Raw genomic sequence first — 19,951 nt, forward strand, 5'->3', positions numbered from 1 at the left:
CCAACTACACCTTGCTGGGAGACCTCAACTTCCACCTCAAAAAACCACAAGACCCCAACACCGCTTCCATCCTAGACAACCTCCACAACATAGGACTTCAACAGATCGTGACAGAGCCAACACGCTCAGCAGGATACACCCTTGATCCCATCTTCACCACAGGAACCGCGGCTACATTCAGCCACACCACAGAACTCGCATGGACAGATCACCGATGCATCCACTTCACCTTTAACTCACCCACTTTAACTTACCCACCATCACCAGACCCCAGCCATCGCATAGAAATTGTACAAGAATAATCGACAATCAGCTCACTGTCGCCCTCTCCATCGCTGCACCCACCATCGCACGCATTGAGGACCCAAACACTGCAGCAAGCACCTTCCACAAGTGGATCACCAACTGCGCCAACACCATAGCCCCCCTCAAAAAGAAGAACAACACCCATGCAAAGAGAGCCAGCTGGTTCACCCTCGAACTCCAGGAATCAAGACGCACCTGTCGCCGCCTTGGGAAAATCTGGATAAACACTAAGGGGGTCATTCCGACCCCGGCGGGCGGCGGGCGCTGCCCGCCGGGCGGAAACCGCCCAAACACCGCCCCGCGGTCAAATGACCGCGGGGACCATTCTAACTTTCCCGCTGGGCCGGCGGGCGATCTTCAAAAGATCGCCCGCCGGTCCAGCGGGAAAGCCCCAGCAAAGATGAAGCCGGCTCCGAATGGAGCCGGCGGATTTGCTGGGGTGCGACGGGTGCAGTTGCACCCGTCGCGATTTTCAGTGTCTGCCAAGCAGACACTGAAAATCTTAATGGGGCCCTGTTAGGGGGCCCCTGCACTGCCCATGCCAGTGTTGTGGAGGGCTATGTGTGCATAGGTGAGAATTTTGAAAGTGATTCTTTTTTTGATAGGGAGCCAGTGCAGTGTGCGTAGGTGTTGTGAGATGTGGCTGTGTCGGGGTAGGTCGAGGATCAATCTGGCGGAGGCGTTCTGGATGTTTTGCAATTTGCAGGTGAGTTTTTTGTTGATTCCGGCGTAGTGTGTGTTGCCGTAGTCCAGTCTGCTGGTGAAGAGGGAGTGTGTGACAGTCTTTCTATGCTCGAGGGGGATCCATTTGAAGGTCTTGCGTAGGAGGCGGATGGTGTGGAAGCAGGTGGAGGTGAGTGCGTTGATCTGATGGTTCATGCTGAGGTCGGGGTCCAGGATGATTCTGAGGTTGCTGGCGTGGCTGGGGGGAGTGGGTGGGTTTCTGGGGGTGGGCGGCCACCAGGAGTCACTCCATGTGTTGGGTTGGGGGCTCAGGATGAGTACCTCGGTCTTGTTTGTGTTGAGTTGAAGGCAGCTATCTCTCATCCAGTTGGCGACTGCGTTCATGCCCTCGTGGAAGTTGTGTCTGGCTTTGTCTGGTTCGTGGAGAGGGAACGGATGAGTTGGGTGTCATCGGCGTAGGAGATGATGTTTATTCGGTAAGTTATGACAATGGTGGCTAGCGGGCCATGTAGACGCTGAACAGCGTGGGGCTGAGGGAGGATTCTTGGGGCACACAGCAGGTGGTGGGTGTGGGTTCTATGAGGTATGGGGCGAGTCTCACTTGTTACGTTCTGCCGGAAAGGAAGGATTGGATCCAGTCAAGGGTCTTATCTCTAATGCCGGCTTCAAGAAGTCTTCTTATAAGGGTGTGATGGGAGACTGTGTTGAACGCTGCAGAGAGGTCAAGTAAGATGAGTGCCGCCTTCTCTCCCTTGTCCAGTAGGGAGCGGATGTTGTCTGTTGCGGACAGGAGGGCTGTTTCGGTGTTGTGGTTTGACCAGAATCCAGATTGGGAGATGATGAGGATGTTGTGGCTTTCTAGAAACGTGGTGAGTTGGCTGTTGACTGCTTTTTTCTATGACTTTCGCAGGAGATGGAAGTAGGGAGATGAGCCTGACGTTTTTGAGGTCGATGGGGTCAGCCGATGGTGGGGTCAGCATGGGCAGTGCAGGGGTCCCCAGGGGCCCCACGACACCCGTTCCCGCCAGCCTCTTCCTGGCGGTGTAAACCGCCAGGAACAGGCTGGCGGGAAGGGGGTCGGAATCCCCATGGCGGCGCTGCATGCAGCGCCGCCATGGAGGATTCCCCAGCCGGGGAAATCTGGCGGGAAACCGCCGGACCCGGCTGGGCGACCGCGGCTTCACAGCCGCGGTCGGAATAGCTGATGTAGCACCGCCAGCCTGTTGGCGGTGCTACCTCCGGCCTCCACCCTGGCGGTCTATGACCGCCAGGGTCGTAATGAGGGCCTAAATCCCCAGAAGCCCACTGCAACTTCAAAGCCACCACCACTGCACACCACCAGCTCATCAGAAACACCAGAAAGAAGGCCACCCAAGACAGGATCCCCTCACAACCACCCAACAGCAAGGAACTCTTCAACATCTTCAAGGAGTTTGCCCAACCCAACAGCGAGACAACGGACATCCCACCCTCGCAGGACCTATGCAACAGACTCAACACCTGCTTCCACCCATGACAAAATCAAGACCATCTACGACAGTCTCAACATGGACAACCCACGCGCCGAACCCCCCCGTCCAACAACCGACACCAACAAACCCACTATCTCCACCTTGACACCCCTCTCCACCGAAGATACATTGAAAACCATGAAGTACATCCACTCCGGGGCTCCCACAGACCCATGCCCCCATCACGTCTTCAACAGAACTGCAGACACCATTGTCCCTAAGCTCTGCCTCACCATCAACTGCTCACTAGCTGCCGCCACCTTCCCCGATGACTGCAAACACACCAAGATCAACCCTCTCCTCAAGAAACCATCGGCTGACCCCACCGACCTCAAAAACGTCAGGCTCATCTCCCTACTTCCATCTCCTGCGAAAGTCATAGAAAAAAGCAGTCAACAGCCAACTCACCACGTTTCTAGAAAGCCACAACATCCTCAACATCTCCCAATCTGGATTCTGGTCAAACCACAACACCGAAACAGCCCTCCTGTCCGCAACAGACAACATCCGCTCCCTACTGGACAAGGGAGAGAATGCGGCACTCATCTTACTTGACCTCTCTGCAGCGTTCAACACAGTCTCCCATCACACCCTGATAAGAAGACTTCTTGAAGCCGGCATTAGAGATAAGACCCTTGACTGGATCCAATCCTTCCTTTCCGGCAGAACGTAACAAGTGAGACTCGCCCCATACCTCGTAGAACCCACACCCACCACCTGCTGTGTGCCCCAAGAATCCTCCCTCAGCCCCACGCTGTTCAGCATCTACATGGCCCGCTAGCCACTATTGTCATAACTTACCGAATAAACATCATCTCCTACGCCGACGACACCCAACTCATCCGTTCCCTCTCCAACGAACCAGACAAAGCCAGACACAACTTCCACGAGGGCATGAACGCAGTCGCCAACTGGATGTGAGATAGCTGCCTTCAACTCAACACAAACAAGACCGAGGTACTCATCCTGAGCCCCCAACCCAACACACGGAGTGACTCCTGGTGGCCGCCCACCCCCAGAAACCCACCCACTCCCCCCAGCCACGCCAGCAACCTCAGAATCATCCTGGACCCCGACCTCAGCATGAACCATCAGATCAACGCACTCACCTCCACCTGCTTCCACACCATCCGCCTCCTATGCAAGACCTTCAAATGGATCCCCCTCGAGGATAGAAAGACTGTCACACACTCCCTCTTCACCAGCAGACTGGACTACGGCAACACACACTACGCCGGAATCAACAAAAAACTCACCTGCAAATTGCAAAACATCCAGAACGCCTCCGCCAGATTGATCCTCGACCTACCCCGACACAGCCACATCTCACAACACCTACGCACACTGCACTGGCTCCCTATCAAAAAAAGAATCACTTTCAAAATTCTCACCTATGCACACAAAGCCCTCCACAACACCGGACCTGTCTTCCTTAACCAACGACTCAACTTCCACGTACCCCACAGGACCCTACGCTCAGCCTAGCTCTCCCTTGCAGAAGTACCCCGCAACAGGAAAACCAGAACAGGAGGACGCTCTCCTACCTCGCTGCCACTACCTGGAACACCTTACCCATCCACATCAGACAAACCACCTCCCTCCCCAGCTTCACGAAAAAACTAAAGACATGGCTTTTCTAATCCACCTCCGGTATACGCTACACCCCCCCCCTGCATTTCCCCCCAGCACCTTGAAACCCTAACGGGTGAGTAGCTGTGCTCTCTAAACTCTGACTGATTGACCAACTTCAAAGGCTGTGGATCAAGGTGTCCCTCAAAGTTCTATACTTGCTTCGACTCTAATCTTTACATTGAACCACTATGAGCCCTACTGAAAGAGGCTGGGATCCTTATTCACCTCTATGCTGACGGCACCCAACCCTGCCTCAAGGTGTCCTCCACACACAAAATTTCACTTCTCGCCACCATCCTCAACTCCATCCAAGAATAGATGATGTCTCATCACCTAAATCTGAATCCCTCTAGTTCTGAATTTCTTCTTTTCTCTACCTCAAACACTTCACCTCATGTTTAAAGTTTAATCAAGGATGGATAATCTAAACATTCTTAACTGTAAACCAACTGTCGTTGACACTGCCAAATCTCTAGGTGTCATCCTGGATAAAAGACTTAGCGCCTGATTTAGACCTCTGCGGAGTGGTTACTCCGTCTTAACGGTGACGGATATCCCATCCGCTGAATTCTAAATCCAATTGTTTCCTACGGGATTTAGACTTCAGCAGACTGGATATTGTTCACTGTTGTGACAGAGTGAATCCTCTCCCGAGATCTAAACCAGGTTGTTAATTTCCAAACATAAAATCAAAACCATGCAGGCTTCCAAATGTGTCTTTTCTAGGGGATCTAATGCTGCATTCCTTAGAATGACCTGAAAACTCTTGTCCAATTTTTGGTACTCTCCAGATTGGACTACTGTAATTCCCTCCTTGCGGGCCTCCCCAAGACCCACTGATCTCCTTTAGAATCCATAATCCACTCGGTTGCATGTTTCGTCTATGGGGGGAAAAGAAATTACAATATCACACCTTTGCTCATAGCTCTTTGCTGGCTTCCTATTGAAGCTAGGACCACATACAATACTGTTTTTCTACATATGTAACTTGTAATGATTGTGTAATTTGTAAATATGTAACTCTCACCATGAGTAACCGTAGTTGCTATAGGTATTGTCACCTACTGCCATGTTACTCAAAATTTCTCAAGTGATATTCAGTGGTGGCCGGCAGGTTTAGGAGGGAGGGGGGCGAGCGAGAAGCACACTCATTCTTTCACGCACACACACACGCATGCACATCCATTAACAACACTCATCAACATTCAAACATGCACAAACGAACCAAACATTCATTTTAAAAGATCACACACACACACTCTTTCACACACACATGCACGCACGCACGCACATCCATTAACAACACTCATAACATTCAAACATGCACACATGCACCAAACATTCATTTTAAAAGACCACACACTCATTCTTTCACACATGCACGCACATCCATTAACAACACTCATAACATTCAAACATGCATGCATGCACCAAACATTCATTTGAAAAGATCTCACACACACAAACACATATACCTTCAGCCTTGGAGGTCCCAGGAGGGTTGGGACTGTTGCCTTCCCTCATTTGCTGACCCAAGGTCAGCAAATGAGGGAAGGCAACAGTCCCACGATCCTCACAGAGTGGGATGGGGTCAGTGAGACTGCTGACCCCACCCCACTCTATGATGAGGTGTCTCTGATTGACACTCGACCTGGGCGCTTCAGGGCTTAAACCTGAAGTGCCTATGTCGAAGTCAATGGGTGACGCTTCCCCTTGTCATGGGAGAGGAGGACCTCGAGGCACCTTTGCTGAGCTGAGGAGGTTCACGCCCATAGGAGCTGTGACCTCTTGAGCCCAGGAAAGTTCAGCTCAGGCAGCCAGGAGTCTGCGCAAACCGCGCATGTCTGCACCTGGCTGCCTGACCTGAACATGAAAAGTGTCTGTCAGGCTGACCTTTGTTCAGCCTGACCGGCACTCTTCATGAGGGGCAAAAGGTGGGGGGGCGTGGCCCCTCTGCTCTGAAGGACGGGCTGCGCCTGGTAACGTTCTTTCACTTTATTGTAAAGTGCTCTGACACCTCTGGGTAATGTCCGCGTGAAATAAAAAAGCATAAATAAATTAATGATTGGTGGTATGTCATTGCCATCTGCTGGTGAAAGCCAGAATGGTGCCTGGGTAATTTATTTTACCTTTATAAAAAGAATCATTTCCTAATTTTCAACCTTTGGAAAATACATGTTTTAGGCCGTTAGTAATTGTAAATTACAGAGTTTTAAGTACAGAAAAGATTCTTTTTTTGGCAGAAAAAAGTCAGATCTCTGTAACTGGTACATGCAAACGGTTTGCCCGCAGAGACGTTTTAAGGCATAGGTAAAGCTGGCAATTGCCACAGGCACCCCACCTGCTAAGGGGCCCCTTAGATGCTGACATTTCTCTGTATTTAACATCATCAGTTCTATGTCTGTTTCACAACCTCTCTTCCTCCCTCTGTCTACCTTCACCCCTGACGATGCCTCTCTCTACTCAGTGTCTTCGTAAGTATTTTGGGTCACTAGACAAGACGTATTTCAAATGTTTTTGTGTGACCTTGTTTCTGACATTTTAACCCACAATTCAGTGTTGTTTGGCATCATGCGAACTTGAATTAGCTGGAAATGGGTACTTGAAATCGATGTTGTTCTAAATAGGTGTCCCCAACATATGTTTTGCATTGGGCCCCAAAAATGTTTAAGATGACAACATGTCAACAAATAACTGTTCATTTAGTTTACACTGGAAACCAATGCGGGTGCTACTTTGAGGTCATTGTTAGGAGCAGGATAGTGTTACGACCCCAAATAGCCACAAAAGGGTGCCAGTTTGCACCAAATACCCTAAAATGGCATAATACGTTGTGTAATAGAAGCTTTTAAACATACGTTGTGTAATAGAAGCTTTTAAACACCATCATATGGCCAGACAGTCGCCTATGTTCCTTGGAAACACTACCCTCAGACAACTCTACTACCCATAATACCACTTATGTTATTGTAAAAAAACATTAGAACAAGAGAGGTTGGGTTAGGGGTCGAAAGAACCCCGGCCTAATTTTTTTACACATATACAGAAACATAACTTTTAATTCTTTTTATGCTCAGTAATCCTCAGTTTCACATCGTTGTTTACAGAATTCAATTCCTAGAATTAACAAAGACGCTAATACACAGGAGTTTCCTATCCATAGCTAAAAGTGTTCCTGGGCATCCTTCAAAATCATATCTTGACGAGTGAGATCATGACTGGTAGCAGGGACCCCTCCTCCTAGAACCCTTTATCTAGTAGATCTGGAACTGGGTTCCCTTCTTATGGGTGGACCCCACCCACTGGCCTCCCCTACCGGGGTCTTCCTGTGCAAGGGGCCCGTCTGCCCATTATGATACCTTCATCAGGCACCCCCTACACCCAACTTCCTCCCCAGGGGCCTGTAGAAGCTTGTGCCCACTGCGCCTGTGTGAGTGATTGCCAGGGAAGGACCGTGTGTCAGTGACTGTCCCCAATCCTCCGTGCCCCTGGAACCTCTTGACTTGGTGCCAGGACAACACCCTGGAGGATCCTGTGACCCCCGCTGCCACTTTGGTCTAAAAGGTTGCCTCACATGTGCCCGAACTGTCCCACCAATCATGACATCATCCATCACAGGCCAGCATAGCTCACCTCCCATCTGCCCCCCCCACCCCCAAACATGGTGTGGGCGATGTACTAATCAGGCCAACAAATCCTCAAGAAACAGTTCTTTACCCACCTTAGAAAATGGACACAATCCTGCAAGAAGAAAACGTTCAACCATGAGCTATCAATGACAGCCTAGCCGATTTGAACTAATTACCAATTTTATTGTTCACCTGCTTTCAAATTTCAAATACTCTACTCGGTTATCAAAGTTCATCATTATAAACATATACAACACATGTTAATAAAATGACTATAAAACTAGCACATGATTTAAGAACAATCAATTAAAAAGCATTTCCTTCTGGATTCACATTACACAGTTACAAAAATCCCTATTTAGAGCCAACAGTCTCTAGAATTGTTTGCAAAATGCAACAATAAACAGTGAATTCATAAGGAACAATGCATGAAGGTTGGCTTATTATTAAAAAAGGGTTAAAGTGCAGATTGATAGAGTGCAAGTGAATAATACCAAGTGCTGTGCCAGAGAATATAATAATGTGGCGTACCTATTCTATAAACAGTATTTTGATTAATTAAATATAGAGCAGTATACTAGGTGATGGAGGGGGACGTACAAGCTTTGCACACTTGTGCCATATATCATTCAGGTATCAGCTCATAGCAAATACAATGGGGGTTGAAGTATCACTTTTTAATATTCGTAGGGCAATTAGATGGTGAGTGATCCCATGTTTAGGCATATTGGCCAGATCCATTTCCGGTGAAGTCCCTAATACTCGGGGCAAAAAAACCAGCATGTGTTCTACAGTTTCAATGGCCTGGCCACATGCAGGGCAGAGTGTGCCATCCAGATCACTATGCCACCGGCTCATGATAGATTCCAGTGGTAATGTATCAAACCGGAATCGCACATATAGGCTCTTGGTCTGTTGTGGTACAATGGTAGAGAGGTACAGTTCAAAGCACAGTGAGATCTTCAAATCGAGAAACTTATTGGTCAAGTGCCCATTGGAACTAATCCTGACATACTATTCCTGAACATGTGGCCAATACTGATTCTTAAGACCATCAATTGCTGCTTTACAGATACTCCTAGGGTAAAGCAACCAATTCTGCAAGCCTAGCTTTCCAAGCCAATTAAATCTAAATTTTAACCACGGAACCTGCATGGTATTGATGATCTGCATTAATTGATTAAGGAGAATCAGTTCTGCAATCCATTTTTTCACTTACCACGTCATTTATATACAGGCTAGAGCTGGAACTAGGACGCAACCCTGACGAACAGCCTTTGAAATTGGAATGCGATCTGTTATCTCCCGTCTACTGCCCCAACAAACCTGTGCATAGGTTTTATCATGCAGTCTAGCAATGAGATTTACCAGGTTCCTAGGGGCACCCATATCTATCAAAACTCTCCATATATGCTCACTGGGGATGAGATCAAATGTATCCCTAAGGTCTACAAAGGCTACATAACGTTTTTGTTTTAGTAAAAGTGCATATTTCCGGTATAATAAGAAAAACCTAAAGACCTGATCAGAAGTGCTTGTCCTAGGGCGAAAGCCCGCTTCAAGTGGTGATTATAAGATCTGTTTCAGCCCTATTTAACAATTTCCCCAGCGCTTGCCCTGCAAAAGAAATTCTGTAAATTTTCTATAGGGCTGAAAGGCCTACACTTGGAGGGAATACCAGGATCACATTTTTTTGTAAACTGGAATGATCTCTTCCCCTTTCTAAGAATCTGGGATTGCATCCCACATCCCCTGTCACAATAGCATTAGGGTTCTGACTTGAAAAGATCTCCTGGGATTTTCTGCCAGATATGCGACCTTGAGTTTTGCGACTAACAATTTGCGAGTCACAGATTGCAAGTCACAAAACCAAATGCACAACAGTGTAACTCACACTGTTTGCGATTGCCAATGGGGTCGCAAATGACCTACCTCATTGATATTTATATCTAGGATAGGGATAGACTCGCTAGGAACATCTTCGTAGTCAGGCAGTGAGGCACTGAATAAACTATAAATCTCATACAAAGCTTTAGGATTAGAAGCAACCTTCGGCCAAGCTACCTGCCGGCGGTTGTTGATCAGCAAGGCCCCGTACCTCTGTATAATTAACATTATGGGTTCTAAGTAGATCTTTACCTGAAAGTAGTGTCACCAAAGAATTGTGATTGCTGTCTGACTGAAATTCCACTTTCAGATCCTTCAAAAGAGGCCAAACCCTAACATCTAAAAGAACATGGTCAAAGACACTTTATATGTGCCTCGTTTGAAGGTTGGTAATCTCTCACAGTCAGAATAAGTACGACCGTTGCACGCTCTCAAGCCCCGACCCATAGATATAGCGATCAACTGAAGGGCAGAGTTTGTTAAAGTATGGAGCTGCTTCTCTATAACCTGAGGAATATTCCAAAGTCCATCCTCTTGCTCCGTTATCTCTCTTATAAGGGGCGAGGGCTCAAAAGAGGTATTAAAATCCCCAGCGACTAAAACCTTAGCATCCTGCTGGTACTTCTCAATTAACCCATCTAGAACAGTTGTGTAGGGGACTCACTGGTAGGTGGAACAGACCTTATATATACATTCATTATCACTATTTTCGAGCCTGATGGAAAACCAAGTGTAATCCCAACAATATCAGGGTAGTCCACCTTTAAGACAGTATGTAAGCAGCAGATGACATTTTTAACTAAAATTAGCAGTCCTCTACTGGCTCTACCAAATTTCCCTGGCGGCTTGGCTTCCACACTATAAGCTGTGAAGTCATTTACACCCACCCTACTGATGGCCCAAGTTTCCTGAAACAGGCAAACATCATAGTTGTCAATATAGGTTAGCCAATCAGAATCAACTAATTGATGTTTGATGCCTGATACATTCAATGAAATCGAAGAAATACTAGCTTAGGTCATTGAAGCCCTTGACAGACTTATCAACTCTCCAGTCCAGCCTGGGAGCAATCCTAGTGCAGTGTTGGGGAACTTCTTCATGAGCCAGTCCATCTTTGAGGTAACCAGCTCAAACAAGTCTTTCCATTTAATCTCAGCCAAATCCTTGCCACCAAGATGCACAATAATAATCCCTGTGTGCGTAAACCCCTGGGGTAAGAGTTCGACAAATGCAGTCCTCAGGTGAGCCAGGAGCAAACCCCCTTGACCACAGAAATTCACACAATATCCCACTGCCTTGGCAGTGGGTGCATAGTCACCTGCAGAATAAAAAGCATTGCACACCTCATGAGTGGCACAAAATCAGCAGGTCTGTAACCCCCTCCCCTCCTGCATGGACAGGAGGCACCAAAGTATCCTGCGCTGGCCCCGACTCCTCATGCTGTCTACCTGTGTCAACAGGAGAGTATAAAGTGGGTGGGAGAAAGGTATTAGGGAAAAGTAGCTCCAAGTTCAAACTTACATAGCACTTGTAACTGTCCGAACTCCATCTGCTGATCCTTAGCACTGCAAGCCAAGCCAGCCCCATCACTGCTGCAGCAGTGGTGCCCCCAATTCTAAAGGAGTACAAGCCATACTCAGTAGGATACAGCACCCGCAGGGTATTGTCCAACACCCTACAGAACTGAAACCAAGTGAGTGGTGTACCATACGCATGTACAAACAGAGGACCCTTGGACCCCTGAGTAAGGTGAGCCGACAAAGCTTCCTAATTCTCCTGGGGGACAGCATTCGTAACTGGGGCCCTGCGAGCAGAATGTGCTTGCCCCTTCCCATCTGGTTGATCTTTGAACGGATGATTGTTTATTGTCAGGTAACCATTTGGCCAGTGAACATCCACATACTGCAGACCCCTGGTCACATCCCTCTTTTTTTGGCCACCAGCTCACCTACCCTCATAGTCCCATAAAATGCCAAGGCAAAGGCCGCTCTAAAGAGACGGACCCCATCTTGCGACTGCAAATGCTTCCAAGAGTAGATAGGATAGCTGCCAGCTGGACTGCGTCAATAGGGCGCCTAGCATCTGGCTTAGCCCCCTTCAAACTTTGCCAGCCCTTCAATGCTCTCTGAACCATAAAGGCCTTTGTCCCATCTGTGTGCCCCAGCATCCTCGTGAAGAAGGATATTGCAGCAATGTGCCGCCTGGCATATAAGACGGTTTGCACCTCCCCACTCAGGGACCCAGGAAATGTTACGACTGCCTCAGGAGTGAACCAATTCTTCCCTCCCATGCTCCCTACGTACTTGCAGTACATGCTGAATGCCCTTTCATAGGCACAACTCATCCTGGGTGCTAATCTGGCTGCCACGAGGTCTGGTAAACTGGGGCACCAAGCCACCACAGTTGCTCCGGAAATGGTGTGGGGAATGCTGCTGCTTCTGGGTGATAGCACCCGAAGGCCTGCACCTTAAAATGAGACAAAGCTGCTGCATTGTTCAGTACAACAGGTATATGCTTAGCTTTAAAAATGACATTCAATTTTAAGCACAGCTACACAATCTTTTTCAATGAGCGAAGGACCATTTTGCACCTGACTGTCTGTTGATTGATGCATTTGACTACAGAAATCTTGTCGGACCAGAACACCACAGACTGGTTGCGGAATTGTTCCTGCCAGACCGTAAGGGCCACTAGAATGGGGAAGAGTTCAAGAAAGCCAACATTGGACATCAAACTGAACTCTATCCACTCCTTCGCCCACCACTAAGCACACTACTTGGGACCCAGAATGGCACCGAAACTTTCAGTGACTGCTGCATCTGTAAACAGACCTGTCTCCTCATTAGTCCTGGCAGGGCTAGGCCACATTACTGTCCCCATTGAAGTCCTGCAAAAATACCTCCCACATCCTGGCGAACCTCTGACAATAACCTAGTATGATAGTGTTTAGCTTTCAAGACAGACATGGCTTGCTCAATTGACCAGGACAATGGGTGGATGAAGAGTGAAATTCAGCTGCCCAACCACTACCTGTAACTGATGCAGGGTCACTTTCTTTGTTTCCAGGCATTCGTTCAGGGCCTAGGAAAAAGCAGTAACTTTTTCCCTGTGGAGCCTAAATTCACCTGCTGCTGAGTCTAACTTAATCCCAAGGAATTAGATAGTTGTGGCTGGCCCACAAGTGTTATCCTGTGCCAGGGGCACTCCAAAGATCTCTATCAGCTCCTGAAAGGACTGCAACGTCCTCACACTGGGAGGGCCCAAAAACAAGAAGTCATCCAAGTAATGCAACACCCACTGATGCCCAGACATGTGTCTAAAGATCCTCTCCCGGAAAGTGCTGAACTTTTTGAAATATGCACAAGAGACCGAGTGGCTCATGGGCATGCATTTGTTAAAGTATAAAGAACCCTCAAACTGAAAACCCAGCAGGTGGAAGTCTTTCGGGTACACAGGAAACAGCTGGAAAGCAGATTCGATATCTGATTTTTCTAGCAGCATCCCCGGCCCCAGCTTCTGCAGCATCCCGATTGCTTGATCAAGAGAGGTGTTCTTGACGGAGCATCAGGTCCCATCAATTCCTTCATTCACCGACTGTCCCTTGGGTGCACAAAGGTTGTGTGTCAATCTGTACTCCCCCGGCTGTTTGTTAGGGACTACCCCTGGGGGGAGCATACAAAGTTTTCGAACAGGACAGCTGTGAAGGGACCTGCCAACCTCCCCAAGTTGTTTTCCTTGAGAATCTTAGCCCTGGCGATGCTATTATTGGACCTGGGAGACATTTAAATCTTTCAGTATGCAACACCTACACACCCCTCCCGTGGGATCCTAAAGCTCTCCTTCAAACCCTCATACAGCAACTGCGTTGATGCAGGGGTTTGTATAGACACTCAGCCATGACATCATTGCCTGCCAATTAACCGGGGAGGGAGCTTTTTAGTACCTCTGTCCTTAGATTTTTTAAACATTTTGTCTCGGTGTGGGAATGCAAGCCACAGAAGAAACATCAGTGCTTAAACTTGCAAGTCCCAGGGCTTCTGGTGCAGGATCTTTTGTTGAAATCCCAACAAGAGCACTTCTTCCCCCTCCTCCCGGGGTGCTGCTCCCCCCCACACAAAAGGGATGACTAGGGGTGGTTTCAAGGTGCTCCAGCGTCATAAAGCATAACAAGGTGTTTACATCTATCTGATCTCATGCTATTGTGGACCTAGTGACCTTATTCTACGAAACTCCTAATTATAGTCCTTCCAATCTGTGTCCCCAAACTCATCATGCGACCACGCTGTTCTGGTAGCAGGCCAATTGCGCACCCATGTTTGGGAAATGTTCCACTATGATAGCTTGGAAAATCATGAACCCCTTCACCTAACACATTAGTGTCTCATCTACCCTCTTTTTGTAATGCAAATGACCGCAATCCCTAGAATGACAGCACTCCTTGCACCACTTGCCTTCTTCTCTTTTAGGCCCATGCACAATCAGTTCACACGTCAACATATCTCTCCATCCAAATCTTTTTTTCTCCAATGGAACATGTCTGCCCAACTGGTCATGCTAAGAACAAACATTCCCCAGCACAGTGCTTGGAAATGATGCTTGCGTACCTGTAACCACTGTCTCTTGAGCCGGGGATGCAGCCCACACCACCTGGAACCATGGAGGGCACGCAGTTGGCCACTGAGGTACCACTAGTAGTTGTCTCCTGCACCACCTGTGCTGCATGACCAACATGCGATGGCCTGCCCACCCCTATCACAGGAGAAATGCCCGCCTGCGCACCAAGCCCCCCCAAACCATCAAGGTGTGCCACCAACCTCCTGCCCTCTCAACGTTATCACCCTCGGCCACACCAGCCAAAGCACCACCTATCATAGAAAAAGACAACATCCCGCCTTAGATAGCCAGTGCAGGGCACTTGCTATACTGGACAACAGATCAGGTAGAGTCACGTTACCCGTGGGTGTAACCCCAATCCTCATGCAATTATTCCCATTCTGGACAATGCTACCACTCGCTGTTGGCACCCTCGCTGCTGACACCCCCTCTTGTGCAACAACATTGTGGCTGCTGGCCACTAGCAGAGGCCTATTAGGGGCTCCCAGAAGTCACACTTTTCTCCCTAGCCGGTCCCTTACTTCTCCCCCCAGCCCCTGCCCCCAGAAGGTCCCTGACTTCTACCCTGCTTCTTAAGAACGGGAAATGCTGCCCTGGGTGCAACCCCCATTCGCCTAGCCCTCTCCTCTAGAGCCACCGGTTCACTAGTCTGTCCCTGAGGTGCCTGTGGGCAAAAAAGGGCCAAAATCTCATCCATGGCATCCATCCTGTGCACCAGTGCCTCCAAATCAACCTCATCTCTTGCGTGCTTCGAACCCTTTCTTGAGCAGCCCCACATCCTGTCCCTGGGCCTAAACACGGACCAAGTGAGACCACTGCCCAACCAAGCCTCTGTCATGGGTTGTGGCGCCAAATTATACCATGGCACGAAAAACACTGAGGCAAACCCAAGCCTGTGTGAAAGAATGCACCCAGCAATAAGCAGCAACCTGGCCACTCAAATCACCTCTGATGGTAGGACAACTGTGCAAAAAGTTAAAGCACAAAAAATCGCAACCACTGAGCCAATCCTCGAAAAAAACATGTCGGACTATCATCAACCAAATGGGCCCCTTAGTGCAGATAGGCAGAGATGCTGCTGCCTCATGAACACAACAACAAAACACTGTACCCAAAATACACCTCATCCCAACCTGAAATGCCCCTATGTCCAACAGGTCCCTCAAAAAACTACTTCCCCTCAGAAGAAGAGGCACTGTGCTACCTTGACCCTACACTAAACTGCTGGCACCAAAAGCAAGATGCCCAGTCCCTTAGCACTTGAGGCACAACAGTCACTGCCTAAAAAAGATCTTCTTTCAACTAGAACAATATGCTCTGGCCCGCTTTGAGCCCCCTCGCTTCCACAGCCCTAGTACGCCGCCAGAGCCACAACAGTGTGCAAAGCACCTCAGGTCAGGTGAGATACTCTTGAGCCCATGCAGCTCCCAACAGCACTAGCTGTGATCTGCGGCTGCAGAGTTGTAGCGTAGTGTGCCGTGCAGGAACCTGAAAAGAAACGCAAAGAGAGACAGAGAAACAAATTCCAGATGGGTTTGTGGGGGCGGCGCGGGACCATAGAGGCAACCATCGTGCGGGACAGCGAGTGGGAAAACAGACCCCTCCCACCTTTGGGGCCGCTACATGCCACATTGATCCCTGAAGCACTCTAGTACTTCAAAGGTCGTGCCCACGTGAAGTAAGCCTGCCGTGCCTTCCCCAAGTGCTGCAGCGGCACACCCCCGAGTTGGGCCACGGCTAGCCATCACATGTTTGGCACCCCTGGCACTCCGAAAATACTTGCACCAGAACTGACGCAAGCTGGAGACCTTTGAAAAGCATACGTCATTTGAGACGGCTCACTAAATAGCAGGTTAAGTCATAGAATTGGCCCAGGCCATGCTTAAATAGCTCAACCTGTCTCATTTTTTCTGATACTTGCTCTTTTGTATTGTCCCTTCATAAATGCAGGACTACAGATATCCAAGTAAAAGTTAATAATCAAGACTGTCAGGACAGAGTGAGCTACTCACACCTGATGTAGGGCAGCAAACCTCTGCTGTGAAGTGGACAGCCACTGTCCTGGACTGCCATTGTGTGCCTTTGAGCTCCCGGTGGTGACAGTTCTGTGCAGGGTGGGGGTGAATACAATGTGCATGTAATGTGCATGTAATGCAAAGCTGTTAATTGTTGTTACCCTAGTCATGCGTGACACCTTCAGTGGTGTTTACTCTATTTGAGCATTCGCTACAAGTCCTAGCGTGCAAACTGCAGGTTGAAGATGTTCAGCAGAACATGCTTTCTCTTTGAAGATGTGTTAATTTTTCAAACTTTTGCTCACTCATTCTCACTTCTCACTTCTCTTTTCAGGAGCGCAGGAGAGCAGTTTGCAGATCATGAAGACCTTAAACAAAACAACTTTTCTGTGGCTGTGAGGTGAGTGGATGACATTTTGCTGTCCCATCAGTCAAGAAATGCTAGCCAAGGGCAACACAATCTCAGTGACGAGGTGCACAGGGTTGGGCTGCCCATCCGGGCCTTTTTTGTACCTCTCCTCGCTTCACTCTACTTTCTGTGGAAGTGATCTGGATAACCAGGGCACAAGACCTAAAACATAAGTGGGGGGATTACCCAAGTTAGGCAGTATACAAGTGACATCATGGTGTGTGATATCATAGCATGTGACATCATATTGTGTGCCATCGCATGTGGCATCACAGGAAGTGACATCACAAGAAGTGGCATTGCAACCCATAACCTCATATTAAGTGACATCACAAGAAGTGACAAGATCTCACACCTGTTTAGCAGGTTTATAAGGAGTACTTTTGAGCAAATTACCAGATTCATTCAATTAGATTTTGCATTAGGGTTGTGACAAAAAAGTGACTCAACCCCGAGGCAAAATCTTGGCCTCAATTTCAACATTTATTTTTTAAAATCTCTGCCACAAAGAGACTGACACAAGGAGAACCTTGGCAATGAATTCAGATTTTCCTAGCTTTAGTAAAGGAAAGTCTAGATTTTATTAAAGAAGCGGAGGCGAGTATTATGCTTCCTTTTCTTGCTTTATTTTAAATAGCAGCCAAGATAGAAAAACAAAACTACATATCCCAAGAGGCATAGCAAATACAATAAACGATGAGGTCATAGATAATAACCAATGAAAACCATTCAACCACAATAATTATCTTAACTGCGACCAACAAGCCCTCTTTTCTTGCGGGAGCAGATCAAAGTGGACGGAACAATGGAATAATAACCAAAATAATAGAGAAAGCCATAAGTAACGTGAAAAAGTCTTTGGCAAAGTCCAAGGAAGAAGGAGAAGCCGACTTCAGGTGGATATCACCACATCCGGAAGGCACTATCCGCTGATCGTAGGAGCAGGCAGAAGAACGTTCTTTCAAAGAAAGGGCCTCTGACACAAAACCAGCCTGTTCAAGTCGAAGCGGTTGGTGCAGGAGAAACCGGCACTGAAAAAGAAAAGGGTGGGTTAATAAAAGAGGTGGGATAATACTCGCCTCCGCTTCTTTAATAAAATCTAGACTTTCCTTTACTAAAGCTAGGAAAATCTGAATTTTATTACAAGAACGGAGGCTCCTATTATGCTTGTTTAAAGCATATTAACAACAGAATCAGCCATTGAAGAAATAGGTTTACAATAAAAGGTTCTAAAGGTAGTAACATTAGACCAATCCGCCGATCTAAGAATGTCCTCCAAGCGAGCTCCAGCCCAAAGAGCTTTAGAAGCCATAGCACCTCTAGTGGAATGCGCTCCAAAAGAGGTAGTGTCGATACCCGCAAGTTTCATAACCCATTTTACCCAGCGAGCCAGAGTAGGAGAAGATACGGGTTTATGAGGTTTAGAAAAAGAAATCAGTAACTGGTGAGAGGAGGACGTTCTTAAATCTGCAGTTCTGGCAATATAAACTTTTAAACATTTACCAACACATAGTTTGGGATGCAAAGGAAAATACGGATAATGGACAATAGAAATGTTAGTCTTGGTTCTCCTATGAACTCTAAAAGATACATCCGAAGGAGAAAATTGAACAGAAGAAATATCCAAAGCTCTTACATCAGAAACACGCTTCAATGAAACTAAGCATAGTAACATAGTTAACTTCGCAGAAAGACATTTTAAAGAAAGTACATCATTATCGAACCAAGAATTGAACAAATTTAAAACCAAATTCACATCCCATAATTGCGTATATCTAGGTGTAGGGGGATTAGAAAATCTTACTCCCTTCAAAAGACGACACACCAGAGGATGTTCCCCAACCGGTTTACCATCGATACGAACATGTTCAGCAGAAATGGCGGATCTGTAAGTATTCACCGTTCGATATGCCCTTCCTTGGGAGGCAAGAGATGCTAAAAAGTTAACGATTAGAGTCACATCGGCTGAAAAGGGATCTGAATTCCTGTCCAAACACCAGCCACTCCAGACCAACCAGGCCGACTTGTAGGCCTTGGATGTTCCTGGGGCCCAAGAGTGGCGGATATATTGAGCAGCTTCTTCCGAAATTCCTGGGGTTCTCCAGGCTGACCCGAAATCTTCCATGCTACGAGAGTTAAGGAATGGTCGAGAATCATGTCGTGGGGGCGCCCTTCTGGATCGAGCAGGAGGTCCGGGAAGGAAGGAATTAGGACAGGAAAGTCTACCGATAATTCTAGAACCGAGGGGAACCAAGGCTGGGTTTGCCAAAAGGGTGTAACCAATACTAGGGAGGCTCGTTGACGACGAACCTGGGCCATGACTCTGGCAATCATCAAAAAGGGAGGAAAGGCGTAATTGAGATGGGGAGACCAGTCTTGGAGAAAAGCATCTGTATCGAGAGCTTGGGGATCCGGTCTCCAACTGTAAAACCTTGGGAGGTGAGAATTCAGCCGAGAAGCAAACAAGTCTATTGACATGAGGCCGAATTTCGAAGAAAGTTTGTTGAATACTAAAGGGTGAAGACGCCAATCGCTGGAGTCTTTTAGGTAGCGTGAGCACCAATCTGCTATGGTATTCATTTTCCCAGGAAGATATTGTGCCGTGACCGACAAATTTCGGAGAAGGCAAAACTCCCAAAAACTTTTGGCTAGATCTGCAAGGGGTTTGGATTTTGTTCCCCCTAGATGGTTGATATATCTTACGGCGGAAATGTTGTCCATTTTTAGGAGAATAGAACAGCTCACCTTGTCCTTTGCGAAGGTCTTCAGAGCAAAGGAGCCTGCAAGCATCTCTAAACAGTTGATGTGCAAGGCAGACACCTTCTCTGACCATACGCCCCCAGTCGAGACGTTGCCACACCTTGCGCCCCAACCTGTCCGACTTGCATCGGATTCTAATACTAGATCTGGGGCCGAGGAGAAAATAGCTCTTCCGTTCCAGGCTTCAAATGATCGAGCCACCATTGAATCTCTGCGCGAGAATCCTGATCTAAGCAAACGATGTCCGAATACTGAAGGCCTTTGCGGAGATGACGAATCTTTAGTCTTTGAAGTGCTCTGTAATGTAATGGCCCTGGGAATATGGCCTGAATGGATGAGGCCAAAAGGCCCACAATCCTTGCCAAGGAACGTAGGGATAGACGAGAGAGACTGAGGACCTGCTGTAATTCGTGTTTTATACGACATACCTTCTGATGGGGAAGAGATAGAGATGTGGTTTTGGAATCGATGAAGAAACCTAGAAACTCCACTTGAGTAGAGGGA

At 47.8% G+C, this 19,951-nt stretch overlaps 1 protein-coding gene across 1 annotated transcript in view; it reads left to right on the forward strand.

Annotated features, from left to right (window-relative positions):
- The window catches only part of LOC138283644 (kinesin-like protein KIF12), a 369,377-nt gene that overhangs the window by 48,174 nt on the left and 301,252 nt on the right, over nt 1-19,951 (forward strand). The window contains exon 2 of the mRNA XM_069221580.1: nt 16,613-16,678. Coding sequence (XP_069077681.1) covers nt 16,613-16,678 — 66 coding nt within the window. The remainder of the gene's footprint in view (nt 1-16,612; nt 16,679-19,951) is intronic.

This window comes from Pleurodeles waltl, chromosome 3_1, assembly GCF_031143425.1.
Source record: "Pleurodeles waltl isolate 20211129_DDA chromosome 3_1, aPleWal1.hap1.20221129, whole genome shotgun sequence".
Lineage (NCBI taxonomy): Eukaryota > Metazoa > Chordata > Amphibia > Caudata > Salamandridae > Pleurodeles > Pleurodeles waltl.